The following is a 19236-nucleotide window of genomic DNA, read 5'->3' as shown; positions in this document are numbered from 1 at the left end:
AGTACAGCCACAAGATGTTAACAATATGTTAACATGATTTTAGTTTGAAAAATCAACTACTAACCTTTTCAGTGTAAAGTTATATCTAATTTTATAATTTTTCATGACAATACACCATAAACTGTAAAATGACTGTAAAATGCTGAAGTTTTCTTTTAAGTTTTCCAAATATTGACCTAATTCATGTCCATTATAAGTGCCTCGCCATGGGATGAGGGAGTCTAAATTATTTTTTGTGTTGATCGACACAATGAATGCTTTGGATTGAGCTTAACTTAAATACATGAAGGACGAGACAAATGATCTCTACTCACCATAGACAGAAACCTTGAATGTTTTTGATGTCAGTTTCGCTCCATTTAAGTCTAGTTTATAATCTCCAGCATGTTCAGTTGTGATGTTTGTGATGGTCAGAGATCCAGTTTGATTGTCCAGCTTCAGTCTGTCTCTGAATCTCCCATCAGGAACATCATCATATATGGAGAAGATTTGGTTCTCAGTGCTGATTTTTGCAATGAGAGACTTTTCAGCTCCAAATCTCCACAGTATGTCTTCATCTTCATGTATTTCAGTGAGATCAGTGTATAAAGTGACAGAATCTCCCTCCATCACTGACACTGAATCACCAAACACACCTGGAGAACATGAACAAGAACAGATTAAGACTACTGTTGGTTTACAAAGCCTGCAGTCATAAAAGTGTTTTTATAACTTACCAATCAGTCTCCACCAGCACAAACAGAACAAAACAAACATGAGAAACATTTTCTTCAGTTGTTGAGTCAAAAGACTGTCTGCTGAAAACACTCGAGCTGGTGTGAATCCTCCCACAATGAGTTTAACCCTCCTCGTTCACACAAACTGAACACATGTCATATAGCATATAGTTACTTAAAAATAATCTTTTGGTACTTATTAAGACTTTATCTGTTTTAATAATCATTTTTTTATTCTTATTGATTTTTAAACTGTTTTATAATTCAGTTAAGCTCTACATATATCAATTATTGTTTTTATGGAACAAAACAAAACAGAAAGGTTAAAACCGTCTGCCATCTCACACTGCCAGGTTTACTAAGGTGTGACTCTTGCAGAGCAAGAGCTTCTTCCTGTCCTGCTGTTATGAACCTCAGTCTGACTTCATCTCTAGAAAAACCTGCTTTACAATAAAGTACTGAATCAATCCATCAAAACTAAAAGCAGTCAAAGAAGAGTCACAGTCCAGAGGTCAAACTGGATTCATATCATGCATTGTTGTTTAACTACACTGATTGACAGCTAAACTTATTTAATCTACATTTACATTGAATCATTTAGCAGACGCTTTAAGCCAAAGCATCGAGGAGAGCAATAGAAGCAATCAAGGACAAATTAGGATAAAAATGGGTTACACTTTATTTTAGTGTCATAGTTAGATTGTAATTACTCAAATAAATAATGAATAGCCTACTATTAATTAACTACATGTACAGAGTGGGGTTAGGGTTAGTTACTTGTAATTATGCATAATTTACTGTTATTACTAGGCTATAGTAAGTAGGCTACATGTAGTGACGTTTAACTATGGCACTGTAAAATAAAGTGTTACCCAAAAATATGCAAGTGTGACCAGTCCAGACCCAGTAGATGATGTTAGTATCATAATGATTAATAAATGCACTCACAATTATCCATGAACTTGTTAAATGTTGTAGATATGTTTTACTATCCATAACCAAATGCCTTTTAACTTGTGTGAGCAAAATCCGGTGACACGAGGGCATTCATTGACTCGTTTCTGAGTCGATTCTATTTGATTCATTTGCACAATCTATAGCTGTCTAAAAAGAAAACGTGCTACCACTAGATGGCAGTATAGCCTGGAAACACTTTTTTGACCCTGTGTTGTTGTTGTTGTTTTTAAACATTTTTGACCCTGTGTTACACCTATGTGGAAGTTTGTTTATGGCTGTTTCTAGGCAACCATAAACAACTTTTTTGAAGAGTCATCCATTTCACTCATCCTGTTATGAAGAGAGGCCCATTAAATAATAGGTAGGCCTATAACATTTTCATCAAGTTCAATTTTTTTTTTTTTTTTGCCGTTCAAAGTGCTTTTTCTTGTGTCTGAACAATTACAGACAAATTTGAAATATTAAAACATCACATTATTATACGAGGCTATACTGTTAGCATGATGTTATCATAAAGAAAAGCTTGTAAAAACAATACAAATTTTAAAGCTTTTGAAATTCATGTAACTGCGCATATATAGCACCTTTTATTTCAGTAGTTTTATTTTTTACATGTTCATTTTTATATTTTATTTGTTGTTTTTATTCTGTTTTACATACTTTGAACTACTGCATCACAATGCTTTATGTTTGTCTTGTTTTTTTAATTGTACTTGTCTGTAATTGAACTAAAGTAGTCTCTGTTGAAAGCTTGATGTTTAAATTCACCAAGATAATAATGCCCATAACCAAAATAATGAAACACCAAATTATTCTATGCATTTAAAAGCATCTATAGCATATATATATATAACTAACTACACTTAACTACATTAACTGCATTAAACTGTTCTGCTCAACAGCCTTAAAATCTTTAGACAAACAAAACCACACTGTGAGTTAAAGTTATTATTAAATATCACAGCTCTGCACACACGGAAGCCGGATGTTATTTTGATGCAAACTAGAGTGATGAAACGTCACTGCGTCATCACGCTAGACAGCCAAAAAAAAAAAGAAAAAGAAAAAAAAAGATACCGTTATTTCCCTGCACATGGTGTCGACCATAGACTGTAAAAAAAGACAAGGAAAAAGATTAAAATTTCTCATGTATCAAGATCTGCAATGATTTTATTCGGAGAAATAATGAAATTGAAGCTTCTCCTTTGTTTCCTGTCATTGCTCTGGTGTTTACTCGATCATGGTAAGATATTTAGGATATGCCTATCTCTCTTCTTGCTGATGCAGTTGTTTTGTATCTACTCTAATGCTAAATAGGCTGTTTGATAGAAATGCATTTAAAATGTGTAGTTTGCAGTGTGTGTTTTATTTTGACCAGTGTTAGACATTTAGGGTTGTCTCTTTGTCTATATAACTCGTGGTTTGTAACGTTATTTGTTATGTTATTGAATGAGTTGGCTTTTTTGACACACCCATCAAACAAGAGAAAACGTATCTCAAGCCCCGTTGCACACATAGACAGTAGTTGCACACAGTTTCCAAGAAACATCGTTTAACCCGGAAACCGTAGCAAAACGTTGTGCACCGGTTTTGAGTTTTTTTACGTGCTCGTGTTCTTCTCGAAACGTACATCACGTCCGGTCGACGTAAAACAACATAGAAGCCTCCGCTGAAACCGAAAGTGATTTGTTGTTTTGTATATCATTGCTTTATATTCTACAAAAAAAAAAAAAACATTTATCATTTGTATTTTGCTTTGTGTGTTTTAATCGACTAAATGTTAGTTGCTGTGGATAAAAGCATCTGCAAAATGCACAATATATAAATGAAAACGTAATTTATGTGGGAGATTTAAACAGCAAGACTAAAACATCAGTAAATTGTAAAAACATGTCATTGTATCTGAAAGTGGTGGAAAGTAGTACAATTTTAATAAAATACAAAATAAAAAATATTTTGTGGGTAGTGTTTTAATAATTATATGATCCCATTTATTTTATCATAACATCCTGCACAGTCAGTCACAGTATTATTGTGACTGGCTGTTGTTGTAAACCATTTTTTTTTTTTTTTTTTTTTTTTTTGTTACACTGGTGTTATTTGAGGGACTCAAACTATTACAAAAGGTGAAAACATTCACTGATGCTCATCAACGCAAAGATTGTATGTAGAAGCAAATTAACTCCAGAAAACAGGCACCTCAAATTAGCCCTGTAAGGCTAAAGACCAATAAAGGAAATCTGGCCTATCATCCTGTTTTCTTAACTTTTACAAGTTTGCAACAACAATCAAGACACATCCAACCTTTTGGACTACGGATCAGACCACATTTATAAAATCTCAAAGTGGATCTAAGCATACTGGAACAAACATACTTCAATAAAAATCCAGTTTAGAGATTAAAATAATAATAATAATAATAATTCTAGATTTAACAAGAAACAGAAAATCTAAAACACCCAAATAACTTTCAACAAAAACTCCTCTACATCAGAGAAATGTTTCCATCACATATCCCTGACACATATATACTGACGGACACATATATACTGACGGATGGTAACCCATCAACCATCAAAAAAGAGGAACATCCATCTCCATCTCTAAACAGAAGCAATGCTATGATTTTGGCATTGGACTACATAAAGATTATGCAACAGAGATTATTTCTTATAATTACAGATTCAAAGTCATGTCGCCAAGAAATGATATACCATAAAAATGATCACCCAACACTTGTAATGAGTTTTTTATAACTTGCTTGAACTAAAGGGTCATCAATTTAATAACTGGTTTTGTTGGGTACCTTTAGTTAACTTTGAAAATGCATGGAAACATGGAGATGAAAAAAAAAAAGGATTGTAGCTGCTTGAATTGCTAAACATTCTTTAGTTGTCTTGACAAGTTTTAGGGGTAAAGATCACATTAGATTAATTAATTTGAGTTAACTTTAACTGGAGCGAATTAGTTGAGTGCAATAGGTTGCCTGATTTTTTTCAAGTTGGCTCAACTGTATTTTTAGTTGTCTTGACAAGAAGTTTTAAGTTCAAAATATTACCTGGTACTCATTAGATGAGCAGAAGTATTTAAGTTGATTTTAACTGGAGGGAATTAGTTGAGTTTACTTAAGTTGAGTGCGATAAGTTGCCATATTTTAAGTTAGCTCAACTTGATTTTTTCCCCCAGTGCACTGCAGAATAGGCCATTACAGGATAGCCCACATTTTTTAATACTAGGAGAAGATCCACCAAAATGTTCTTTCTGTCAAAACTTTTTATCATTGAAGCATGTTTTATTAGATTGTTCTGGTTTCAACCCTATGAGAAACCTTTTTTATTCAGTTAACACTTTTGAAGAAGTTTTTAACAGTTAAACCAAATAGCCTATAGTCTTAGAGATTTTAGCAAAAATAAATTATAAACATCAGGTTTTACCATAAAAATTTCTCATCATGAAAATAGCCTCAGAAGCTGCATGGCTTTAAAAACAAACAATCAAACATGAAGGAAACACACAAAAGCCACATAATATACTTTCATGTTTACTACGAGACAAAATAAGATGATTTACCCAGATAATCCAATTCAGACATCTCGCTTGAGCATCGGTGAATGTTTTTTTTTTTTTGATAAGATAAACTTGAACATTCATCAGACTATGTTTTTAAATATTTGCTCAGTTTTAAAAGATTGAGCTCAAAATCAGTCCCTGTTGTAATGTTCAAATATGTAACATCTGTAATGTGAAATGGCGTATTCAGGACAGAACCAAAAAAAAAAACTTTACATTTTTATTCTGATTACTTTTTGTTAAAATAAACACTGCAAAGAACACATGAGCAGAACTGTATATGAATTAGGATGAGGTTTGTATGATGTTGTATAAGTTGTATAAGATCCTGAGACTTGGATATGCTTGTCTGATGAGTGAATGTGTAAATCAATGATGTTCCTCTACTGTTTGTTTGTATGTTACACTATGAATCCAGTAATATTTCTCTTCCCAATTTTTTTTTATAATCTATTCTGTACAAAAACATTTCACAGCACTTTCCTGTTGTATAATGTGGTTTAGCTCTTAATGAACTCTTCATTTCTTCTTCAGGAGTGTCTGGTGTGGATTCAGTAGAAGTGTCAGTGGTTGAGGGAGATTCAGTCACTCTACACACTGGTGTTCAAACAAATCATCAAGACAGAATTAGATGGTATTTTAATGGCTCTCGCATCGCTCAAATCAATGGCGATCAGAGTAAGATCTGTACAGATGTTCAGTGTAATGAAGGTACTGAGAGATTCAGAGACAGACTGAAGCTGGATCATCAGACTGGATCTCTGACCATCATGAACACCAGAAACACTGACTCTGGACTTTATGAACTGAAGATCAGCAGCGGCAGCAGCGAGAGTGAAAAGATTTTCAGTGTTTCCATCCGTGGTGAGTCATTGTTTAAAAAGCCTTCTGAATTATAATTAATTATAAATATTTGGATCAGTTAATAAAATTAACTTAATGTAATGAAATTAATATTACAATCAACTAACCTGGGGTGCGTTTCCCGAAAGCATCGTTAGCCAACTATGGTTGTAAGTCCCATTGAACTCTAATGGTAACGACGGAATTTGCGACCATAGTTCGCTTTGGGAAACACACCACTGTTTGGCCAATGAACATTCAGTGTTAATTGTTTATTAATTCTAAGAAATGTTAATTTCCAGGTTATGGGAAATAACAATCTTATTGTACAGTACTACTCAGAGCCTGTAGTCAGGATCTGCATGAATAGAGACTCCAGTATATGTGCGCAAAACACAGACAACTTTACATGTGACATGAACAAGACTTTATTAACTAGACTAAACACTTAAACTACTCTAACATTCACACACATACATGCATACAGTTTACCAAGAGAGAGAGAGAGCTAAAGCAGAGTACAGGAAGCAAGAAGTTACACAATTGTTTAACATTCAGCAGATCAACAGCCTTGAGCAAACCATCAGTTTAGTTTTAACAGGCCCTTCTTTAAAAGGGGTAAGGATACTCAGTGTATCAAATAATGAGACTAAGTTTGATACTTGCATGTCTCTGCAAGTTGAATTAAAACTGTCCTGTTGCAATTTGTGGAGGCTTTCGTTGAATCTGTGCTGATATTGTCTTGATGAAAGAGAACCAGTTGGATTCAGATGATCTTTGGTGAATGGAAAGTCTAGGCCGAAGCCTGGCACAAACTTGGGGTTCTTTAGAAGCTTCTAGCTTCTTAGCATCATCTTGACATCAGCATTTTCAGTACAGGAAAAGATGAGGGTTTGATCTTGTGATTTTAAAGGGTGAAGATGTCAAACCCTCTTGAGGTGTCTGAGCCAATAAGGAGTTTTTCCTTAAACGTCTTTGTTCTGTAGCAGGATATTAGCAAAAGACATTGGATTGGATGTTTGAGGGAATAACCTTCTACATTCTTATAATACTAATCTGTCACAGATTAGTAACATTAAATAACAAATAGGAAATGGAAGTTTGAGTCCATCAATTATGTGATTTTAGTTAACCATACATTTTCAACTTCGAAACATTAATACCAAAATAGTTCAAAAGAGAGAATTAATACATAGAATAAACCCTATAAAAGGAAAATCATGAGAGGGGATAACTGGATACATGTTTATACATTTCCCAAGTGGATATATAGAGAATACATAGGATTAAGAGAGTTTATTTGTCCTTCTCAGAAATAATAAAGTCAGAGTCACTAATCTCTGCAAAATTCTTTCTGATCGTAAAAGTTCTTATCAGTTTTCCTGTGTCCTGTAACAGGACACCTAGTTCTGCCTGTGTGTTAGCTACTTTAAGGATGCTAGTTGCAGTTTTAGGGGGATGGGTTCACAGAACTTTGAGGGAGAGAGTTTCTGTTCATTGAGTATAATAAATAATTGTGTATCTGATTGGTCCAGAGTCCAGACGTTACATTACATTGTCTAGTTGAAGCATTTTTGAGTTATTCAACTGCCTACACTTTGGCATACCACCATAGTCTTATCGGTGCCGCCACAGTTTCATATCATAATAAGCTGAAAATATTTTAAAACTTCTTGTAATTACACAAAAATGTCCCTAATGTTGTTCTGCACCATTGCTTTGGCAAAGTATCTGTCAAATTTAGTAAAAATGAAAGTGCGATAAGGCTCTTATCACACTCTTATCAAATCACAGTTAAGACTGCAAAAGTATATAGTCTGATTGTGCTGCGTGTTTCAAAGAGAAGTGAAACACACTGTTTTACAATAGCAAAACTAATCTATAAGAACTGAACGGTTTAGTCCAAAAATGTAAATAAATAGATTTAATTCGGGCCTCCAAAGGCTAGCAATTTAGGCTACTGTACATGTGCGCCTGTGGAGTTTTGTGTGTCATAATTCTGTGAGGAATATCTCGTGATCAACGCAATAGACTCATTTTAATCGTGAGAATCAGCTGTAAAAAATAATGGGACATTTTCCACAATTGGAGCATGTTTTGTGAAGTTGTATGAAAACGTAAAAATTATAGTCAAAGCCAAAAATGACATATGACACATAGTACAAAAAAGTATTTCATGAATTATGAAACATTTTTGTATTTATCAACAAATAACTCAGTGCTTTACTAGGAGTTTATCAAATTGGCTGCATTAATTGTAAAGTTCAGACTCTAAGCGGAAGTGTTTATTTTATTTTATTTTTTTTTTCCTTTTTTTTCGTGCAACAGAGACAAAGGCACCTTTGAATACTAGCACATTTAACAGACATTGCGATGGTGAAAGAATGTGTAATGTTCAGTAGCCGCTTGGGCTGGGTAAAAAAATATTGATTTCTCAATTTGAATCGATTCTCATTTTTACGAACTGATATCGATACTTAAATCCCAAGAATCCGTTGATAAATGAATAGAACATTGTAGCACTCTTCCCATCCTATAAATGACAATAAGCTTTGTGCTTTATTACTTTTGATATGAAACAAAGTCTCAGATTTCAAATTCTGTCCATTTTATTACGAAATTCAAAAAATAACCATTTTGGCGCTGTTTAATGTGGCGTGACAGATGGCTGTAGCCTCAGATCAAGAAAACTCGTGAACTGATAATCTCCTCCGCTTTAATACCAGTTACAGCGTGATAAACATGAATTAACAACTAAAGGTATGTTGAAAAATACAGTACACCTTACCGAAATCTGTATCCTGTCTAATGGAATAGCTCAATCAGTGTTGTAAGAAATGTCACTTAACGTCACATTTTACCTCAGAAAAAACATTCAGTGACCATAACCCGTTAGTCAGCTATAATAAAACTGAATTGCTAAATATATGCACCATATTACACATTTGTTATAATTTATAATGTTCTTCAATATTTAGCTTAATGCTTTGAATATAAACGTCAAGTTTTGCCACCTTTTAAATAACGTATTTAAAAAAAGTATAAATATAATTACATAATTGTAAAGTTAGTATTTTAACTTTATTATTATAAAAACTTACTTAACTTCCACTAATTTAAGTGTTTGTATACAAATTAGTTACTTTTAACCTTCAATATTATAGTAATGTAGAACTGATTCCCATGTATAATTTTTTATGGATTTTTTTTTTCATGTACTGTTCCTTTCACTGCACTTTCCTGTTGTGTAATTTTCATTGGCTTATAATTAACTGCTCATTTCTTCATGTGTGTCTGGTGTTGATGCAGGTGGAGTGTTTGTGATAGAGGAAGATTCAGTCACTCTACACACTGGTGTTGAAATGAACCAAGAAGACAGAATTAGATGGTATTTTAATGACACTCTCATCGCTCAAATCAATGGAAAAAGTGAAACATGTACAGATGTTCAGTGTAATGAAGGAACTGAGAGATTCAGAGGCAGACTGAAGCTGGACAATCAGACTGGATCTCTGACCATCATGAACATCACAAACACACACACTGGAGATTATGATCTGAAGATCATCAGCAGTGGCATCAGCGACAGTGAACAGATCTTCAGTGTTATTGTCATTGGTGAGTCATTATGTTTAAAAACAAGTCTTGTACATTTAAACCACATCAAAAATGTGTTTATTGAATTATTTTGCATTGACATTCAGAGTTTTTTTTTTTCTTTACCTGTAAAAACATTATTTTTCTTATCATTTTACAGTACTACAATGCCTGTTTTCACCCTGTTTGGATGCTCTGTGTTAGTTTCCGTTTCATTTAAACCTGCCTTCCAAAAAGCGCAGTTTGCTCTGATTGGTCCCAGTGTTTTGTAATTGGTCTACCGCTTACTTAGAGCATATATACTTTTATACATTTACACATTTGGCAGACGCTTTTATCCAAAGCGACTTACATTGCATTATACTATACATTTATATCTGAGTATGTGCAATCCCTGGGATCTGATATAGAGAATAATTCCCGCTGGAGGGACTTTGCAGAGCTTTTTCTTCCTCAAACATCATCATTACACACTAAAGAAAGATGAACATGAAAAAAAGCATGATTTGTCCTCTTTAAACACATTTTGCTCTTCCGTTGGTTAGTTGTTTTATTATCACTCAGTATTGTTTTGAACAGTTTCTCATCATCCAGAAATCAAAATACAGAAGTTTTGATGTAAAAGCTTGTATTGTATAAAGCACTATATAAATAAAAGTGACTTGACTTAAAATATATTCATAATTACAGAATGTGGATAAATGTTCCTTTTCAAACTGAAAGTCAAAGTATGTTTTGTTTTGTTTTTTTCATATCCTTTTTTTTTTTTTCATATCCTCATGTTTTATTTTATTTTTCATGTGTCTTTCCCCCCAAAAGATCCTCCAATCACCTGTTGGTTTGTGTTTCAGGTGTTTCTGCTGCTGAACGAAATAAAATGAAGAGAAAGTCTGTGGAGGAGGGAGAATCTGTCACTTTTGATCCTGGTGTAGGAAGAAAATCAAAAGCTATGATGTGGTATTTTAAAGACACTCTCATTGCTAAAATAATTGGAGATCAGAGTCAGATCTGTACAGATGTTCAGTGTGATGAGAGATTCAGAGACAGACTGAAGCTGGATCATCAGACTGGATCTCTGACCATCACAAACACCAGAAACACAGACTCTGGAGATTATGAACTGAAGATCAACAGCAGCAGATTCAGCATCATTAGGAGCTTCAGTGTTTCTGTCACTGGTGAGTAACATTTAATCATTCAGTTCATTTTCACTTCAGTAGTTTTAGAAAACAGTTTGAAATAGTGCTCTCAGTAAATGTTTTCATTGTGGATCATCTCTATCAACTTATGCACTTCAAAGTGACAGACAGTTTTCACAGTTTTGTCATTGCAAGTTTTACAATTTTGAAGTCTATTGTTAATAATAAAGAAAAATGCACAATATTAGTCAGTTTTCAAGTGAACCCCACTGTTTTAGCTGAAAAAAATAAATAAAATAGATGCCATTTATTGAATAAATCAATATCATAGAACTTTCTACTGAAAGTAGAAATATGTAAATGTCATTTAGAAGTATTGGTAGAGTTATCAGTTGATTATCAGTTGATCTCTAGTAATAATGACTGTCTGTGTTCAGCTGTTCCAGGTTCAGGTCTGTCTCCAGGTGCTTTAATAGGAATAGTTGTTGCTGTTCTGCTGCTCGCTGCTGTTAGTTTGATTTACTGTCACCACTGGAGATCTAGAAAAAGAGGCAAGTACTGCATACAGCTGATTGTACAAAATGTAAATATGAGATTTATTGTGCAAAAACAATCTTTAAAAATATATAAAAGTACGTATTTTTAATTGACCAAAAGTAGAGTTTGTTGTTATTGTTCAAACAGAAAACAGGACAGGTGATGATCGTGTGAGATACTGTGAGCTTTGAATCTGTTTTTCTGTAACAAAACTAATTTTATAAAAGACTGACATATCAGTGGCCCTGTCGCATGAAAACCCTTAAGTGAGTTTATCTCTAAGGGGAAAATTTCCCTGAGGCAAGGGATTTCTTTACTTAAGTGTTTATACTAAGCATTTCACGTTGACATGGCAATAATTACAGCATCTCTCATAAACATAACATAACTAATCGCTTACTTTTAAACATGTTTAACTTTTACTACAGTTGAATAGCTGTACTACAATATTTGAGTTATGGAGATTACTAAAGGCACAAATGTCCTAAAATCTGAAATCTGAGTTGTATGCATACTGACAAGCACAAATGACAGCTCATATGCTGCTTAAAATCCTGCCATGCCACAGAATTTTTCATTAAATGACATTATATTTGTTCCAAATCATTGTTAATGTACTTACTGACTTCGGCTGCACACAAATTTACTGCTTTGGCCTGCTGACTTGAACTTAAGCATGCAAGATAATTAAAAAATAACAATTCACAAATGTTGCTGTCAAGTACACCGTGGAAAGCTGCTCATATATCCAATTTTAATTTTTTTTAAAAGTGCTTTTGTAACGGATGTAGGCTAGTAAGAGCTGTGTGTGTAAAGCCTGGGATACACTGCACGGTTTTAGCAATCCTATAAGATCATTACAAATCACACTGTGCATGAATCTATTAAACTTGGGTACAACAAGCATGTAGACTGTACGATGATGACACCTATTGACTCGTGAGCTACGATGCAAGTTTCTAAAGAATAAAACATTTCTCACAATACACATTAGCCACTTTTCCTCTGTCGGTCCAGTGCGAGCCAGGGCTTTCATCGTGCCAGGCTAGGCTAATAGCCTCAGACCTGTAGCACAGAGCCCAAAATATTTAAGCGAGCCGTACCGTTCCATACCGAGCCGTCCTATGCAGTGGAAAAGCACCAAAAATTGAGGTGCACCAAACCATGCAATGCTGTGTAAAAGCACCATAAGTGTACTTTAACCTAGTGACTAAGGGTTTCCTTATAAGCCCCTTTTTGAGTTTTCTGTGTTTCATTGAGAAATCATCACATAGAAACACTAATAATGATTGACTTGTTTAAGAGGATGTTGCTCTTGTTCTGTTTGACTTCAGAATGTAGAACAGGGGTCTTTACATTAAAAAAACATCAAAAAGCACAATTTTGTTTTTGTGTAATTGAATCATCAATCCTGGTCATTTGTTGTTCCTTTTCCTGTAAATCTGTTTCTTTCTTTCAGGAGTATGGTCTCCCACAAGAAGTGGCCCTTAATCAGACTTGGACTCCACAGATGAAGCTAATGGGATATCCCTAATCGGACAATGGCTGCATTTACCCTGCAAGTCTTAATGCACAGATCCGATCTTTTGACCACATCCGATTTTTTTTGGCCAGCGTGTTTACATTCACTTCAGACACGACTGGTATCCGATATCTGTGTTTACATTAATTCCCGCCCAAAATGATTGTCATTGATAGCTTTACATGCACATGGTAGTTCCTCGGGTTTTGAATGGCCGTGCTATTAAAATTATTTATATATTTCACGTAGGGTGTTCATGATTACCTGCCAGAATGGATCCGTTAACAGCTGTCAGTGTCATGGATCTTTTGCCATGCAATTTCTTTGAAGGAAATTTCTTTCAAGGAAAAAATGGATAGACGTAGAAAGTTTCTTCCTCAATAATAAAATGTTTAGTGTGAGTGCATACAGACAGGTCTGCTTAATAATACAACATTAAAGCTACCTTTTAGTCAGCAAACGTGTTGCCCTCGCCTTGTGATGGCTTGTATTTCCAATGGGAATCGGATATGCGTGTTTAGACATAGGTCGCATGTCTAGAGATCGGATATGTATCTGATTTAAAACCACATTTGGAAGTGGCTCAGATCGGATGTGAAAAAATCTGATCTCGTGCTTATTTTTGTGTTTACACGTGTGCAACTAATTCAGATCGGTGTCAGATGTGAGCAAAAGATCGGATTTTTATGTGCCAGTGTAAACGCAGCCAGAGTCTCCGCAGATGGTTGTCGCTGATGGTTTGTCCTTAATCAGACAAACATCCCTTGTTCAGGTAGCTTTGTTAACTCTAAACTGACATTTTTACCCAGGATCACTTGAGAAATTAAACATTTCACACTCTACACTAATGTTTGGTTAACAAAGTTTGTGGTTAAAGATCGAAGGTTCAAATCCAGCAAGGTTTGATCCATGAAATATCATCATTGTGTCCTGTAATAGAAATATTTTATGTCAACATGAAATGTACAGAAAATGCAGACTAAGGATGCTCAGGTCAAAGATCAGTCATATGATTAGCTTAGATCATTATAAACCAATCACCAGAACAAATCACAGTGAAGAAGACATTGATTTTTACTCAACTGTAAGACTTAAATGTGCATGTATCTTTCAATTCATTGAGACTCACTCTTGTTGTGACGAGTGACCTCCCGGCCGTAAATAATACTTCATTTCCGCAAAGAGCAACTTGGAAGTCGTGTCAGGTATATGCTGCGCAGCTGAGCAATAGAAGTACTAAAGACTCTACGCTCAAAAGACCACAGCAGAGACAGTGATAGTGTTGGAAGACTATAGAGTCGCCCTCGGGGTGAGGCTGTAAATACTCTGATTTAGTATTAATGATCCTCTGTCAGACCAGCGTACACCTGAGAAGGACGGTGAGAGTGTATAGATGCTAAAGACCTGTGTGCTCATGTGTGATTGACGGAGTGATAGTAGCTTCTTGACGGGACGCCATCACCTTACTTTAGTAAGGGAATTACCTCGAAGTATTGGAAATGTATTAGAAGTATTCAAGAAGGGAATTACCTCGAGATACTGTAGTATTATATTGTATTATATTTGGGATGGGAATTACCTTGAAGGTACTGTAGTACTATATTGATACTGAGTATTATGTATATTATATTGACAACTGGAGGTTGTTTGAATTGTCAGTGGTGAAGTCACATTAGTATTGAGAATTTCCACGACAGTCCTTGATCAAACTCTGAATCTCAGGAGCTGAACCTGTAAGACTGCACTAAAAGACACTGGATTGAAGCAGATACAAAATGCCAAATGTTTTTTACATAACTTATGCATTTCATAACTGTTACTGACTGCTGTGCGAGCCTTTTAATGGGCGTTATGACCCAGATTAGGGACCAACATAAAAAGCCGTTGAAAAGTAATGGCAAGATAAAATTTATTGGCAGTAAAAGTCTCAAAACTATAACAAACAAACAAAAAGAAACATACAAAACAAAACTCAAATATATGCATACAAAACTCAAATCAGGACCGGTGAGCTAACTTATCTAAACTACAACTCCAAGTTTAACTTTCCTCACTCCCGAGGAAAATAACAAACACAAAAGAATCTACAGGTCAGCTTACATACCTATGCTTTAATATAATTAAACAAACAGATCTCACCATCCTGTACAAAACAAAAGAAAAAAAAACCTCCAAAACCTTCACCAACAGGTTTCTTGAGGTAGGCTAGAAGTGAAGTGCCACCAGCAGCTCTTAAATAGGCAGAGGCCACAGGTGTTGGAGATAATCAGGCTCCGCCTGTTTACCGATAAAACAATGATATTTGTTTTTGTTTTTTATAGATTTCAGATGTTTGTTTATTCCACTGAATGTCTTTGTTGAAATATGCAAAAGTGAATGTTTGTTTGTTTTTTTTGTACTGTGTAACTTGTTTCATTCTGCCTTTTTTTTTAGAATTTGAGATGTTGATTAGGTTCGTTATGTGAAGTTCTTGTCATGTGAGGACTGATGGAGACCTGCGGGGAGTTCAAGGTAAAGATTCACTACTGTTTCCCTCCATTTCTTGACTAATTCTTTTCTTAAAGCATGTTGAACTGTGCTGTATTTTAGTGTAATTTTATATCATTTAATTATTGTTTTGCTGATGTGTTTGTGTTGTAGAATATTATCACTGTGTGATGGAAATGATCGTCTGCACTTGAACAGGAAAAGTATGTTTGACCCCAGTTTAAATGTCATGTTTGTCTGAACAATGGAAAAGACCTGTAATTGTGCAAATCTCTCTTTCTTTCTCAGGTTAATCAGAGCTGTTTCCTGCACTAACTGATTAAACGGAGATGTCAAAAAGTAACTTTTATCTTACAATTTAAGAGTCAGGCTCCACCATCACTCAATCACAACGCACCCCGTCACTTGAACACTAATCACGCACACCTGCACGTCATCAGCACACTCATTCCCGGCAGTATAAAGGACTCTCATTCAGACACGCTCATCGTCCAGTCTCGTTAGCACCTTACCTGAATGCTTACCTCACCTACATAACTGTTGTTCACCTGGATGTAAAAATAAACACCTTACTTTTATACATCCCGTGTCTCTGCCCTTCTGTGATTGTAACTGGTTGTATATTGACAGTATTATAATCATCATGAAATTTCACTTGAATCGAACAATTGAGAGAATTGCTATTAACACATTTACTTTTATTTCTGTAAAAGTAAATATGTAAGGAATAATTGATGATGGACCGTTGAATTCTTAGAAAATAATATACCAAGTTGGTAATGCATAATTATGCATTATTTTCTATTTTCATTTGTCAGGAAATTAATCCTGTTGAAAAGCATATAGTAAAAAAAAAATCCTGATGATGAATCTGCCTGAGGCTTTCTGAAAATTCCCTCATTCCAGTGCATCTCAATTGTGATTGGACGGAAATCTGATCATGACATTAAAAAGTGCAAAACATCAACTCTGATAATACATCAGAGACGTTAACTGAAACACAAAAACAAGAGAAACAGGAAAAATGTGTAAGAACCGATCAACAACCCACATAGGGGGGACGTTCTCATGATCTTGAACTTCTCTAAAAGTTCTCTACACAGCAAAAACTCAAGTGTTAAATAAACTCTCCTGGGAGTAGTGTTAAAGTTAATGAGATAATTAAGTGATTAATTGAGTGATTATTGACTTATTGAAAACACCTGAAGTTTACAAGCAGAATCACCAAAGGAGAAAATCACAATTTGTAAGTCACCATTACGGTAGTCAGTGTTTGCTTTAGTTAGGCTTCTGACCCTTGACTTTTTAACATTTTTGTTGGGCTGCTGTAACTGAGTTATAACAACCAAACAATCAAAGAGGAAAGATGATCAGGTGTTGGTTATGTTTTCACATAATCATTATTTGACCTGAATCACTGAACTCATTTAGAGCCCAATCTCTTGAGTTAGATTTACATTATTGATTACAGCAGCACTGTGATTCTGCAGCAGAACATCAGCTTTTTCAATATAATCTGAAGGGTTATATTTACATACAATTTAAATACTATTTACATTCGATGGTGTACCAGAAGCCATTGTTCTTTATGCAGAGCTTTCAAAATGACAAAGAAAATGACTTCAGCTTATAAGAACTTCCCTGGATTACTGAAAATGATCTCATTTTGAGTCTGTCGGCTCTGTGTTAATGTGTTAAGCGTGAACACACAGTGCTTATTCCTTTATTAAGGATCTGCAGACCATGAACCAGTGTGAAAGAAGTGCTGCAGTAACAATCTAGTTTGGTCCCCTAAAGGTTCCTGTAATGTTACTAAAGGTTCTGAAAACATTCAGTAAATGTGACAGAAGGACCTAAATAGGACTAAAAATGCTTAGGGGACAATTAGGGGTTGGTCCTGGGAATGTAGTAGAGACCTACACTACAGTGGAGAACGTCCTATAGTAATAGTCCCCTAAACATTCCCGAAACAACCTGAATGTTCTCTAAAAGTCCACCAAATAACATCCCTCAACCCTTAAAACAGTCACGTCATGACCGTCTCTGAACACTCTGAAAATCCTCCATTATAACTGATTGTTGTTGGAACTCTTGCTGTAGTTTCACACTACGGTGTACATTTTAGGACATCCTCAGACTTCAGTCATACAATGAAAAGGTGTCATGCCTCAGACTAAAAGGCTTCAGGCTTCAACGGCATCGCGTCTCAGGAAAAATGTCAGCTGTCAGGTCTCATACAATTAAGGGGGGACACTACAGGGAAAAAAGTTTTTTCATGCACCTGTCAGTTTTGAGATTTTGCACTTTTTTTTTCTTTTCTTTTTTTGACTGGTGGAAAGAAAGCATCCAAAATACAATTTTAAGTGTTTATAGCACTTTATCTATTTGCGTCTGTAGATTTCAATTACAGTAAATATCTTTAAAGGCCATTTTCTCAAAATGAGTTTTTTCTCCTGCTCTGAGTCAGAAATCTCCACTTCAGCAGAAATTACATACACCAAACTTTACAGTTTTATTCCTATCTATATTCTGATGGTTTTTACTGAGGGGTTTGTTGATATATACTTTTCCTGATTTTATACAATTTTTTATTCCTTTTTTTTTTTCGGTCTGTTGACGGTATTTTCTGATTTATGGAGTGATAAAAATAGATATCCAAAATTTCCTCTGTAAAAATCCTTAAAATTTAACATGTCAAAAAAATTTAAGAAGTTTGAAGTTGACTTCATCCAATATTCAAGTCTCAAGTTTATAGAGTCCTTTCCACTAAGTAGACCAAAGGACTGTACAGCAACACAACAAAAACAAAAACTATACAATTACAGAAAAACATTTAAAACAACAACATCCAAAAGTCAACAGTTAAAAGCCATAGAAAACAGGTATGTTTTCACACGAGATTTAAAAACATCAACTGAGGGTGCAGATCGGATGTCAGGTGGAAGGGTATTCCAGAGTCTTGGGCCCCTTTTGTTTTCAGACGAGTTTTCAGAACTGAAAGCAGTAAGCAATTAAATGATCTTTGAGATCTACCCGAGCTCATATGAATCAGGCCCAAAATATATTCTGGGGCCATCGCATGGACAGCTTTAAAAACGTACAGTAGCACCTTGTACTGAATCCGATATTTAACCGGAAGCCAATGCAGCTTTTCCAAAACTGGAGTAATATGCTCCCTTTTCTTTGTGTTAGTAAGGAGCCTCGCAGCTGCATTCTGGACCAATTGCAATTTTGAAATTAGAGTTTGACTTACTCCCAAATAAAGTGAGTGACAGTAGTCCAAATGGGTGGAGATAATGCATGTATCACTATCTCAAGGTCAGCAACAGACAGAAAGGATTTCATTTTTGCAATAGTCCTCACCTGAAAGAAGCAACTTTTCACCACACTTTTAATCTGATGATCAAACGTTAAAGGGGAGTCAAAAATTACACCAAAATTTCTTATTTGGGGCATCACAATATTCAGACTTTTGTTCTAGAAATGTATGCAAATTAGTGCATATTTAATTAGATAATGCCTCAATTGCATATTTAAACATAACATTTCAGATAACTTGTAATACAAAAAATGTTTGCGATGCGTTTGCGATTCTTAATGTAATCAATCGGCTGGGGAAGTATGATATCTATTAGGTTTTTTTTTTTTTTTTTTTACCCTATTCACCTGAGGTGTCTCGCCTTAAGCATCAGATGAAACAGCCTCAGACTATAAGGCGTCATACAAAACAGACTCAGACAAAAAGGCATCAGACAAAATGGACTCAGAAGGAAGTGACCCAGATAGCAAGCAATGATCGAAATAATGTTAAAGCAATGTTAATGTGTCAACGTTAACAGCATTGAATCAATATCACTTTTGCAGCTGC

At 34.9% G+C, this 19236-nt stretch overlaps 2 protein-coding genes across 5 annotated transcripts in view; both read left to right on the top strand.

Moving 5' to 3' along the window:
• LOC125263285 overlaps positions 1-19236 on the top strand; it is a 1003076-nt gene that overhangs the window by 121001 nt on the left and 862839 nt on the right. The window lies entirely within an intron of this gene.
• On the top strand, positions 1920-15955 carry LOC125263282. Of its 3 annotated transcripts, none has more exons than XM_048182285.1 (9): positions 1920-2034; positions 5778-6107; positions 9396-9704; positions 10535-10861; positions 11260-11373; positions 12819-13653; positions 15315-15392; positions 15522-15571; positions 15657-15955. In XM_048182285.1, exons 2-6 carry the CDS (start codon positions 6014-6016, stop codon positions 12848-12850), a joined length of 876 nt encoding a protein of 291 aa, XP_048038242.1. In that variant the 5' UTR covers positions 1920-2034; positions 5778-6013; the 3' UTR covers positions 12851-13653; positions 15315-15392; positions 15522-15571; positions 15657-15955. The 3 variants fall into 3 exon arrangements, with proteins under 3 accessions (XP_048038242.1, XP_048038241.1, XP_048038240.1); XM_048182284.1 differs by lacking the exon at positions 1920-2034 and adding an exon at positions 2441-2916 and having other exon boundaries at positions 11269-11373; XM_048182283.1 differs by lacking the exon at positions 1920-2034 and adding an exon at positions 2462-2916.

The sequence above is a fragment of the Megalobrama amblycephala genome, linkage group LG2 (assembly GCF_018812025.1).
Source record: "Megalobrama amblycephala isolate DHTTF-2021 linkage group LG2, ASM1881202v1, whole genome shotgun sequence".
Classification (NCBI taxonomy): domain Eukaryota; kingdom Metazoa; phylum Chordata; class Actinopteri; order Cypriniformes; family Xenocyprididae; genus Megalobrama; species Megalobrama amblycephala.
Note: the sequence above shows the minus strand (reverse complement) of the source record. Positions and strands in the feature narration are given on the sequence as shown.

Coding starts and splice junctions, on each gene's coding strand:
- LOC125263282 (XM_048182283.1), top strand. CDS start 2,838: ATGATTTTATTCGGAGAAATAATGAAATTGAAGCTTCTCCTTTGTTTC. Junction 6,108..9,395: donor TTTCAGTGTTTCCATCCGTG/GTGAGTCATTGT, acceptor GTGTTGATGCAG/GTGGAGTGTTTGTGATAGAG. Junction 9,705..10,534: donor CTTCAGTGTTATTGTCATTG/GTGAGTCATTAT, acceptor TTTGTGTTTCAG/GTGTTTCTGCTGCTGAACGA.